Raw genomic sequence first — 10,980 nt, 5'->3', positions numbered from 1 at the left:
GGGGTGCAGACAGGGAGGGGGAGGGGTGCAGACAAAGAGGGGAGGGGTGCAGACAGGGAAGGGAGGGGTGCAGACTGGGAGGGGGAGGGGTGCAGACAAGGAGGGGAGGGGTGCAGACTGGGAAGGGAGGGGTGCAGACAGGGCGGGGGGTGCAGACAGGGCGGGGGGTGCGGACAGGGAAGGTGGGGGTGTGGAGGTCTGACCAACAGCCACAGTCCTGAGCCCCATGGCCCTGAACCCAGTTAAGGAGTGACTGACCAGGAAATGACTTCCAGGAAGGATCCTAGATTAGTGTCGGCCAATTAACAAGCACTCACCTCATAACAGAATCCAATCTGCCAAGGTCTCCTGTCTGCCCCTCCCCCCCCACATCCTCAGGGACTGGGGTTTGGTCATCAGAGTCACTTCTTGCCCCCAGCACTGCGACCCTGGAGGTGCCCGTCCAGTGCTCACGAATGGATGATTTTTCCTTGGTAGGGGTGGGTGCGACTGCCTCAGCAGGGGGATCTGTTGAGGGGTCTGCAGGGGCATCTACGGAGAAGAGGGCACAGGGCGCAGGGCACCCCGGATTTCAGGGGAAGAGCCTGCGGCAGTGGCCTGCAGCGACGCAGGCTCCCTACCGGCCAGGCTCCCACCTGCCGCCCAACGGAGGCCGAGGGGCCCCAGGTCACCCGTCTACCCCCCCCGCCTCCTGTGTGCCCCTTCCCAGTGTCACATCGTGTCCCTAGAGTCTGCTGCGCCATGCTCTTGGGAGGCAGTCCCCCGCCAGTGCCAGCGGGAGGGAGCCCCAGCCAGCCAGGGCCCTGCAGCCCTCGGGTCTCCCCCTCCCCCACCCCGCTGCACATCCGGGGGGGGGGGTCTCTGAGTGGCAGAGGCCTTCCACATGGGTGCGGGGTGCTAGGACAGGGGCCGGCCCGAGGCCACGGCCACCACTGACTGTGCGTGAGCAAACCACAGCCGGAGACGGGCGGCCCTGTACCACCTCCTGCTTTCCCTCCTAGGAATCAGGCCGCTGCCTCTCAAGACAGAGGCCCCCTGACCTTTCTGCTCACATGTCCCACAGGCGCAGGGCGGTCCCCGAGGCCGCAGGCCACGTCCTCGCCAAGCTGGGCTCTGCACAGATACCACCCACACCACAGGGCCGGTTGGCGGGGGACACAGGGCAGCCCCACTGGCCTCCGGGAGAGCCGGGCGGGGGAGGGTCTGCACAAACAGAGAAGCAGGCTGCGCTTCTCACCAGATTCTCTTTTTGGAAAATAGAGTTGTTTTTCAGGAAACGTCATGCTATTTATGTTAATGCATTTTCATCTGTACACGAGTTGGTGTGCATTCTGAACGGTTCCGATGATTTCAAATACGGTAAGTTAGGACAGATACAAGCCAAGCAGAGAGAAGCTGTCTGGGTTCTCAGTGTTTTTAAGAGTGTTGGGGGTCCCAAGGCCAAAAAGTTTGAAAACGTTGAGTTAGAATTTGCATTTGGCCTGAGGACCCGCAGTTTACACAGGGTGGGTGTCCGGCTGCCTCTCTGCAGCTGTTGTTTACTTGAAATACAAGTTAGGTCATTTGTTTTTGTTTTCATTCTATTCTCGTTGATTCTATTTATTCTGTCCCCCCGCCCCCGAATGTGTGAAATATGAATAAACCTCCAAAAATCAGAATGCTTTCTGTTTAAGCTTAGAAGCTCCCTGGGCAGTTCTGACAGTGCGAGCTTCCCTTCGGTTCCCAGGCCCCTGATTAGGATTCTATTTTCCTGACAGTGAGCAGTGATCAGCTTCAGAGCCTGTTTAGCCGGGCACCCCCCTGGGCCGCCCCACCCCCCACAATGAGCCTTTCGGTGAGTGGGACTGCCCTTCCCACGGGGTTGACTCCCCTCTGGAGGGCTGGCCTCAGGAGGCCCTGGCCAGCAGTGTGGACAGCAGCTCTGTGTACTCTGATGGGCTGTGTTCTCCAAAAGGCAGAGCCCCAAGGCCAGAGATCCCCAAGCTGGGAGCCCCCACTTCTCCAGCCCCTCTCCACCACTCGGACTCCTGTCCGGCCAGGAATGTGCCCCTCAGGTCCCCACCCTGCCCTGAGGGTGAAACACACTGGCCACCCCCAGCCCAGCTCCCCCGCCCCTTGCAGCCGACCTTGGCACCACCTCCTGGGAGACACTATGAAGAGTTTGTTGGGAAGGGGGAGCGGGAGGGAGAGGAGAGGAGGGCGGGGAGGCGGGAGGGAAAGACAAAGAAAGGGGTGCGGCAAGTGGCAGATGCCCGCGGGAGGAGAGTGACCTCAGCGCCAGAGAAGCATCTGCTCAGCCTCAGAGCGAGGGCGGGCCAGTGCAGCGCCCCTTGGCTCCCTCTCGGCGGCCGGGCTCTCTGCAGCTGCCGTACAGGACCCGGGCTCACTGGCCACCGGGGGCTGTCCCTGCGTGTACACTGGAGCTCCCGGCTCCTGCTGGGACCGCCCGCACCCCCGCCACCCGCCCTCCGGCCGCTCCTGCTGGGTGAGTGCGGCGTGTGCGCCCCTGTCCCCTGCGGAGACGCCGGGCCTCCTGGCAGCCAGCAGCGCCCCTAGACCGAGGCGTGAGCCTGCTGTATAGTTCTGGGCGCAGCGAGCCCGAAGTTCACCCTCCGGCTCCCGGGACTCTCTCTGCCGCAGCCCAGAGGAGTGGCGCTCGGGGATGAGCCCCGACGTGGTGAGCAGGCTGCAGGCTCCCCCAGCCAGGGCTCCGAACCGCCCGGCGCCCACCTCCTGCAGCCGCGCTTGCAATCCAGCTGCAACCTGACACAGCTCTGCTTCCAGGGACGGGGTCGGTGCCTGAGCCCAGGGTGGAGCAGCGGGCAAGGATGGGGGGGGCTGCACGCGGGGAGGTCCCTGCACCCCGGGACCAGCGGTGTTCTCCTTCTGCGCTAGGTCATGGGAGCCCCCAGCCAGCCCGCTCCCTGGACCAGGGCCCTCTGGGCTCTCCTCCTGGCGGCGCTGGGCTCTGCCGCCGGCCAGCCGCTGGGGGCCGAGTCCGTCTGCACTGCCCGCCCCCTGGCCAAGTACAGCCTCACCTTCACGGGCAAGTGGAGCCAGACCGCCTTCCCCAAGCAGTACCCCCTGTTCCGGCCCCCCGCACAGTGGTCCTCTCTGCTGGGTAAGTGCCGCCCGGCCCCTGTCCTGCGTGTGCAGCAGCGGGTCCCTCCCGGGAGGGCACGGCCACCCAACCCGGCATCATACTTCAGCTTGGAGGGTGGGTGGGGCTCGACAGAGATACCTGCCAAGCACCGACTGCTGGCGCGAGCTGGGGCCCTGGGGGTGAGGCAGGGGCGGCGTGGCGGGGGCTCCTGCGGGGCCCCCGGGGCCCCCGGGCGCGTCCCCACGGCGGCCTCGCTCGCACAGGGGCTGCTCACAGCTCGGACTACAGCATGTGGAGGAAGAACCAGTACGTCAGCGACGGGCTCCGGGACTTTGCGGAGCGGGGCGAGGCCTGGGCCCTGATGCGCGAGATGGAGGCGGCGGGGGAGACGCTGCAGAGCGTGCACGAGGTCTTCTCCGCGCCCGCCGTGCCCAGCGGCACCGGGCACACGTCCGCCGAGCTGGAGGCCCACGCCAGGCACTCGCTGGTGAGCCTGCGGCCGTGCCCGCCCCGCCCCGTGTCCCCAGCCCCGCCCCCCGTGTCCCCAGCCCCGCTGAGCGCCCGCCCCGCCCCCCCCGTGTCCCCCGCCCCCCGTGTCCCCAGCCCGCTGAGCGTCCGCCCCGCCCCCCCGCGTCCCCAGCCCGCTGAGCGCCCCCCCCGCCCCCCAGGTGTCCTTCGCGGTCCGGATCGTGCCCAGCCCCGACTGGTTCGTGGGCGTGGACAGTCTGGACCTGTGTGACGGAGGCCGCTGGAGGGAGCGGGTGGAGGTGGACCTGTACCCCTACGACGCCGGGACCGACAGCGGCTTCACCTTCTCCTCCCCCAACTTCGCCACCATCCCGCAGGACACGGTGACGGAGGTGAGGGACCGGACGGGCCCGGCCGGCCCTGGACGCCTCCTCCCCTCCCCCGGGGCCAGGGCCCTCGGGCCAGAAGACGCCCCGGCTGCAGGCTGCACGTCCGGGTTCTTTTCCCAGCCTGCGGCCTCGCCCCGCCCCCCGTGGCCTCGCCCCGGAGCCTGTGGCCTCGCCGCCCCCGCCCCACCCGTGGCCTCGCGAGCCTCCCTCCCTAAGCTGCGGCCACACCCCCCGCAGAGCCTGACGCCTGACACGACCCCACCCACGCAGCCTGCGGCCTGAAGCCCCGGCCCCGCCCCCAGCAGCCTACGGCCACGTGCCCTGCCCGCCCCTGTGCTCCGTGTGCCCTGGAGCCCTCAGACGGGGCGGGAAGCCAGCAGGGGCTGCCCGCGGCCTGCGGCTTCTCCTGTGCCCAGACCCCCTGCTCTCCCCACAGATAACCTCCTCCTCTCCCAGCCACCCGGCAAACTCCTTCTACTACCCCCGGCTGAAGTCCCTGCCCCCCATCGCCAGGGTGACCCTGGTGCGACTCCGGCACAACCCCAGGACCTTCGTGCTGCCCGCTCCAGGCCCCCTGGGCGGGGGCAATGAGATCACGGACAGCCTCTCAGGTGAGCCTGCGGGGCCCGGGTGCCCGTGCTCGGACTCCGGGGTGGCCCCGACGTCCCACTGGCCGCACAGGATAGATGCGCCATTCAGGTGTGTAGGTCACACGGGGACCGGTGACCCGGCAGCTGCCAACAGGGAGCCCCATGTGTGAGGCCCGTATGTCTCTGCTGCAGAATAATCCTTAATGGGGAGTGACAACATGTCACTCTGTACAAACAGAAAATGCCCCTACGGGGCTAGAAACTGCCCGAGTCCCCGTCTGTGACATGGCAGCGACAACACCTCAACATGAGCCACCTCCCAAGGCCACACCGGTCACCTGCACGCGACCCCGTGAGGGCCATTAGTCCAGGGACCAGCCTTGCTGTGTGTCCACCCCGCAGGACATACCCTGGGATCCGACGTGAGATGAGGCTGCATGGACGAAAGGTGCCAAGTTGGAAGCCGGGCTCCTGGGGGTGATATGCCCTTAGCCGGGTGGGGCCAGTGGCCTCCGGGGTGCACAGGGGTACAGGGGACGGGGTCAGACCAGGTCACTGTGTTCAGATGGCCTTGGGGCGCCCCACTCTGAGTCACGGGAGCCAATGTCCCTGGGCAAACTCAAACACCAGGGTTTGAGTGTTCAGTGTAGGACGACGTGGATCCTAGGGGTTCCATGCACTGAGCATAAGATTTCGGGGTTCTAGGGGCTTGGCGTTTAGTATAGGGTTTTGGGGTTCTAGGGTCTCAGCGTTTAGTGCAGGATTTCAGGGTTCTGGGGCTTAGGGACATTCAGCACAAGATGATATGGGTTCTGGGGGCTCAGAGTGTCAGGGGTTCAGAGCATTCAGTAAATGACGGACGGAGGTTCTGGGGGCTCATAGCATTTGGTCCAGGACAGTGGGGTTCTGAGAGATTTGGGGTTTAGTCGATTCAAACTGTAGACTGAAGATTTCACTCTTGCACGACATTTGCAAGTGAGAGGCTTTGACCCTTGTGACCGAGACCCCCGTCAGTGGTGTGCCTGTGCATGGCCCATGGCACAGCTGACAGGCCAGGCATTCCACCAAATGGATCCCTCTGTGCCCTCCCTGGCAGAGGGGACAGTGGGGTAGTGAAGGTGGCACTGCCCACCCAAGGGGAGTCCCCACCGCGGTCACCTTCAGAAACAGCGCCGCAGGCAGCGGAGAGCCTGGCCAGCCTGCGCTGCTTTCAGAACAGGCCTCTCAACAGGGGTCCCCCCCCCCGCCCCCAGGGGCCAGACTCGGCCCGTGGAGTCCTGGACGTGGCCATGCGCGGCCTCAAAGCGCAGACGTGCTCACCCGAGGCATCTCAGTGGTTTTCCCCACGTGGGGCGATTGGTGGGTCTGTACCCTGCGCTGAACCACGTGGATAAAGTTCCGCACCTCGTGACTCTGAAGGTCGGAGCTGGTCTTGCTCCGAACACACACCCGGAGGGTCCGTCTGCCACCAGGCTCCTCGCACGGTGCTCACAGCCTCTCCTGTGCTCCGTCCAGGTCCGGAAACCCCGCTGGACTGCGAGGTCTCCCTGTGGTCGTCCTGGGGGCTGTGCGGGGGTCCGTGCGGGAAGCTGGGAGCCAAGAGCAGGACGCGCTACGTCCGCGTGCAGCCCGCCAACCACGGGACGCCGTGCCCCGCGCTTGAGGAGGAGGCAGAGTGCGTCCCGGACAACTGTGTGTGAGGCCAGAGCCCCGCGGCCCTCGTCCCCACGTGCCCGTCCAGCAGCTCTCTGAGCCCCGCCGCCGCCGGGCGTGCCCGGGGCGCCCGGTCCCGAGCCCCCCTCGCGGGTGCGTCTCTGCCGCAAACCGTGTCCCGCTCTGTTCACTACGGTTCAAGCTCGACTTGCACGTGGCGCCCGCTGGGCCACGTGCAGGAGAGCCACACGCCCCAGGCCCAAGCCGCATGCGCGTGAAATACCTCGGCCCTGCTCTCCCCGGCGCCCACGCCCCGGCCTGCTCCTCAGAGCCAGGCTGCTGGGGCCCGTCTCGCAGGTCAGGTGCATAAAGGAGAGGAGGCGCCGAGCCGAGCCTCGGCGTTGTCACGTGACCGACCTCCCTGCACTTGAATAAAGACCATTTCCTGACCACAGGGCCCCTAGTCTCACATTTCCGGGAAGGGCCCTGGGAAAGGCACCGTGAGCAGACACGGGGCCACGCTCTCGCCCCAGAGTAGGGCCACACCCGAGACTTCACGGAGGGCACACAGCAAGCGTCAGGATGGCATAGACGTGCTCAGAACCACCGCACAGCCCGTACACACAGCAGCTGCTCGTGGGGCGGCTGGTGAGTTCAGAGCAGCAGCTCCGCGCGCCTCTGCCGGGAGCTTGTTCCTGCCCCAGACGCTCCCCACCACGGCCTCCTAGAGGTGCCCTCAGGGCTCGCCCGTCATCCACCCGGGGCCTTGTCTGAGGTCGGGGGTCCCAACCTCATCCTGCTGCTGTGGATCCCTAGTGGGTCCCTGAGCCCTGGGGCTGGGCTGGTCCCTCAGGGAATGGCCAGGAGATGGGGAAGGGCTGTTCTCCACTCCTTGGGATCCTTCCAGAACTTTCTTCCTCTTGCTTGGACACATGCAGAATCAGATCCAACAACCACTCAACTCCTTCCTCCTCCCACCTTCCTGTCTATCCATCACCCGTCCACCCCCTCCCCTCCCCCCACCCCTCTGCTCCCCCACTTGCCCACTGCCTCCTCAATGCTACTGCCGGTTCTGGGTCCCCACACCTCCACACAGACCCCCTTCTCCCTCTGCCTCCACGCCCTCAAGCTCACACCTTCCAGCTGGCGGCCACCTTCCCGTCCACTCGCTCAGCGGCCGTCTTGCGCCCCACACGCTCAGACCTGCTGACTAGCCATCCACGCCCCGTGGAAGCAGCAGGTGCAGGGCAGCACACCCAGCTTTGCACACCCTCAGTGTGCGGTGTAAACACTGTCCCCTACGTGGTCATTCTTAGCAGCTAAGCTCTCTCCTGTCCCGGAGGGTGTTTCTCTTGGGCCCCTTCGTCACCCAGGCCTCCTGCTCCCGTGTCCACTTTGCAGCCACGCGCCTAGAAAGGACCCTCTCCTTTCCTGTTCCCGGTGTTCCCCCCCCACAGGAGCCCCCCCCCCCGCTGCTGTCGCGAGCTCTGGGGTCCACCACACTGTGGCACTCGGGGTCCTCGCCCTTTAACTGACGGGAGGTTTGATCTCCGCCGCGGCCCCTCCCCCACTGGCCAGGCAATGCCCATGTCTCCTGGCGCTCCTCTGCTCCCTGATACCCTTGTCCGTGAGCTTGACCCCTACTGCTGCTCCCCTCTCTGCAGAACAGATTTATATCCGAAACGGCCACCTTGACCCTTGGCCTAGAGGAAGAAGCAGTGAAAGCAGGTGCCTGTGACCCATTTCTCCCCCAGCGGCAGGGGGGGCGGGGGGGGGGTAGATTCTCAGCCAACACCTCGGACATGTGCTGATGCCGCAATGTCCTGCTGAACAGACGGGTGGCATTTGCTAAGAGGAGAGGCTTGTCTGTGAAATGTCTCCGCAGATGTTCTCTGTGTACCTCTGGACACGTAGTCTTGGAGCACAGCTGAGATACTTCATGATACAGAGCTTTCCGGGGGCGGGGTTCCAGCCTTTGTGCCCCACCGAGAGCCCAGGAGGGACGTGGATGGTGCGAGGAGGTCCGACCCTCTGGCGGGTGCACCGGAGCTGCTCATGTGTGAACTCCCTGCATTTCAGCACAGTGTCTGCCCGTGGGCAGCAGCTGGCATGAGAGCTCCCTGAAAATGGGCTGAGGTAGAAGGCAGGCACGTGGTGGCAGCCTGCACAGCTCGGGCACACAGCAGAGATGGCAAATACTTGCTGAATGAATGAAGAACTCAATTCACTTTGTCTATTGTGGAAGAGTCCTGATGCTGAGCACCTAAAAATACTAGACCCATTCGGACACCTCTCAGATGTAGGTGATGCATATGTCTGATGGGCCGATGAGGTCGTGGAAAGCAGGGAGTTCCTCGGAGGCTGAGATAAGGAGCTCCAGGAGCCAGGCTGCCCCTGGGACAGCCCTGCTAGCCTTTGGCACCTTTAGCCTGGGACGTTGGAGGCCCTCACCGTCACCTGCCCAGAGCAGGCACAAGCAAACGGTCGGTCCCACAAGGCCACAGCCTGTCTTGCACTTGACTGTGCATAGAGAAGAAAAAAGTTATCCCTGACAATTCCCAAATATAAGCTCATACTCACACAGGCTGAGGTCTGAGATTTCAGTGGAAATCTGAAAAACCCCTGATTAAAAGTTTTGCTTCAAGAGTCCTGGGCTGGGGACACCCTGAAGCACTCGGACAACGGGAGCACAAATCTTCCCTGGACACCTCACTGTGGACTCAGGACTCAAAGAATTCCCACAGTAACATGAATTCACAATCAAAACTCACATGAGGAAAACCAGCATGACCCCTAAATCAGAGGAAACCACAAACTATAAAATCAGAACCACAAAGCCATTGATGGGATTATCATGAATCGGACATGATTAAGCATGTTGACTGTGTTATCCAGATCTGCACTCAAAACTCAACATATACCATAGAACCAAGCACATAGCACGATTACAGACTTAAACCTGGAAAGATGGACTGAACACTCCAGTTAAAGGACAAAGCTGTGTGCCATTTATAGGAGATGGAAGACCCTGTCATGACCTTAAAAGGGGGGGGACACTGTGCTGGAGTTCCCTGTGACACCCAGTCCACATCCTCTCCTGGGGTGTGGGGTTGGGTGAGGCCCCTGGGGGTGATGAGTGTCATTCTTTGGGACCAGAACATCTGTTACCCCGAGCTGCTCCAGACTCTAGTGCACGGGTCAGCATGGAGAAGCCTCTGCAGAAGCCACCTGGGGCCGACGCACTGAGGACAGCCACCCTGGAGACTCGAGGGGGGCAGATGATGAAAACAAACCAGTAAAGAAGAAGATGCTCAGGCTCTGTGCAAGGAGGCAATGGAACAGAAAGAACACTGCTCCCGGTGCTGGTGCTGGTGCCGGTGGTGCGGGGTGCTCTTCCAGGAAGGTGGTTAGGGGCACCCTCATCGACAAGCCCACCTCTGAGCAGAGCTCTGATGCAGGAGGGAAGCCTTGCAGAGGTCTGGTGGTGAGTGTCCTGAGCGGGGCCTGGTTAGAGGCCAAGGCTCTGCTGCGTTGGGGAGGCACCCAGGAGGCGTATGCGGCCCGCACAGGGAGGAGGGGCGGTCCCGCAGGAGGGCCCAGTCGTCTGGGCAGTGGGTGACCTCTGCTCCTCGTGAGGTGAAGAGAGGAGGGAGCACCCGTCGAGGGAGGGCTCTGAGCAGAAGATAAGTCGTCAGTGTGCATTGTGCAGGGACCTCTCGTGGCTCCAGGAGCAGCGTGTAGGGGCAAGGGCAGGGCGAGGGAGGAGAGAGAGACCAGTGCCCTCACCCAACGGAGAGGGAGGTTGGTGCCACAGGGAGACGGTCAAAGTGGTAGGAAGTGGAAGAAGCCCAAGTCCATCCTGATGTAAAGGCAACAGAGATGCCCACAGAGCAGCGTCTAACGGCGCTCCCAGGAGGTCTCAGTCAACCCCGTCACAGCTCGTGGTCCTGCTGGCTCACCGGGAGGGGGCCGAGCGAGGGCAGGCCCTCTGTGCTGCTCGCTTGTGCTGGCAGATGCGCTGGCCCCAGCATCCTCGCGGGGCCCCGGGGAGTCAGGACGCAGAGCCAGCACGTCCACGAGAACTGGCCCACTGCGCTGGCAACCGCGGGCCGGCAATGGGGCCCGGGCTGAACACTCAAGAGGCTAAGGCACTGAGGAGGGACGGGAGGGGTCTCCTGGGCTCCGAGCCTGCCCGGGCGCACCGAGGGGCTTCCTCCTCCCATACCACAACCGCAGCCCGCATTCCCGCGAACTCGCCGCCTGAGACCCGCTCCCACTCCCTCCTCCCGCTGCCACAAAGCAGCAAACAAAACGATCGAACTGGTCATAGCGCAAAGAGGAGCTGGCACGGAGTAAGAGGGCTGAGGAGCTGGGCAAGGCAGAGTCGGGAAGTGAGCCCGGCCCCCCCATGCTGAGCGGGCTCAAGCGCAGCGGCGTCCCCCGGCCCCCACACGAGGGTGTGCAGAAGCAGGTCTCTTCCCCGCTGCCCGGAGGGCCCGAAGCCTCCCACAGATCGAATCACGCAGTGAGGGCAACACTCTTCACTATTGACAGTCAGCAGAAAAAAGGCCCCAAGGGGCTCATTCACCCAAGGTCATAGATAATGAAAGTGTCAGGAATGGGGTATAAAACATTGGACAGAAATGGCTGACCAACAAGGGACAATTAGGAACAAACATCAGTTTGGGAAGGAGCCCAGCGTGAGGACAGAGCATGGTCGCAGGTGCAAGGGCTATGCAGGTGCCGCTGGACAGAGACGTTGCGAGCAGGCGGTGGC

General features: G+C 63.6%; 1 protein-coding gene across 3 annotated transcripts; it reads left to right on the top strand.

The window, feature by feature from the left end:
• The first annotated feature begins 2,271 nt into the window (after window positions 1-2,271).
• On the top strand, window positions 2,272-6,660 carry SPON2 (spondin 2). 3 transcript variants are annotated; one of them, XM_039220347.1, is made up of 6 exons: window positions 2,272-2,485; window positions 2,896-3,121; window positions 3,367-3,590; window positions 3,772-3,963; window positions 4,397-4,571; window positions 6,066-6,660. In XM_039220347.1, the coding sequence occupies exons 2-6, from the start codon at window positions 2,899-2,901 to the stop codon at window positions 6,248-6,250; spliced, it is 999 nt and encodes a 332-aa protein (XP_039076278.1). In that variant the 5' UTR covers window positions 2,272-2,485; window positions 2,896-2,898; the 3' UTR covers window positions 6,251-6,660. The 3 variants fall into 3 exon arrangements, with proteins under 3 accessions (XP_039076278.1, XP_039076277.1, XP_039076279.1); XM_039220346.1 differs by having other exon boundaries at window positions 2,272-2,677; XM_039220348.1 differs by lacking the exon at window positions 2,272-2,485 and adding an exon at window positions 2,686-2,791.
• The last annotated feature ends 4,320 nt before the right edge of the window (window positions 6,661-10,980 follow it).

This window comes from Hyaena hyaena, unplaced genomic scaffold, assembly GCF_003009895.1.
Source record: "Hyaena hyaena isolate Hyena2069 unplaced genomic scaffold, ASM300989v1 scaffold_886, whole genome shotgun sequence".
Classification (NCBI taxonomy): Eukaryota; Metazoa; Chordata; class Mammalia; order Carnivora; family Hyaenidae; genus Hyaena; species Hyaena hyaena.
This window is presented reverse-complemented; position numbering and strand designations above follow the sequence as displayed.

Excerpts from the sequence above, each read along its gene's own strand:
- SPON2 (XM_039220346.1), top strand. Across the intron at positions 3,122-3,366 it reads ACAGTGGTCCTCTCTGCTGG|GGGCTGCTCACAGCTCGGAC; the intron begins GTAAGTGCCGCC and ends TCGCTCGCACAG. Across the intron at positions 3,591-3,771 it reads CCCACGCCAGGCACTCGCTG|GTGTCCTTCGCGGTCCGGAT; the intron begins GTGAGCCTGCGG and ends CCCGCCCCCCAG.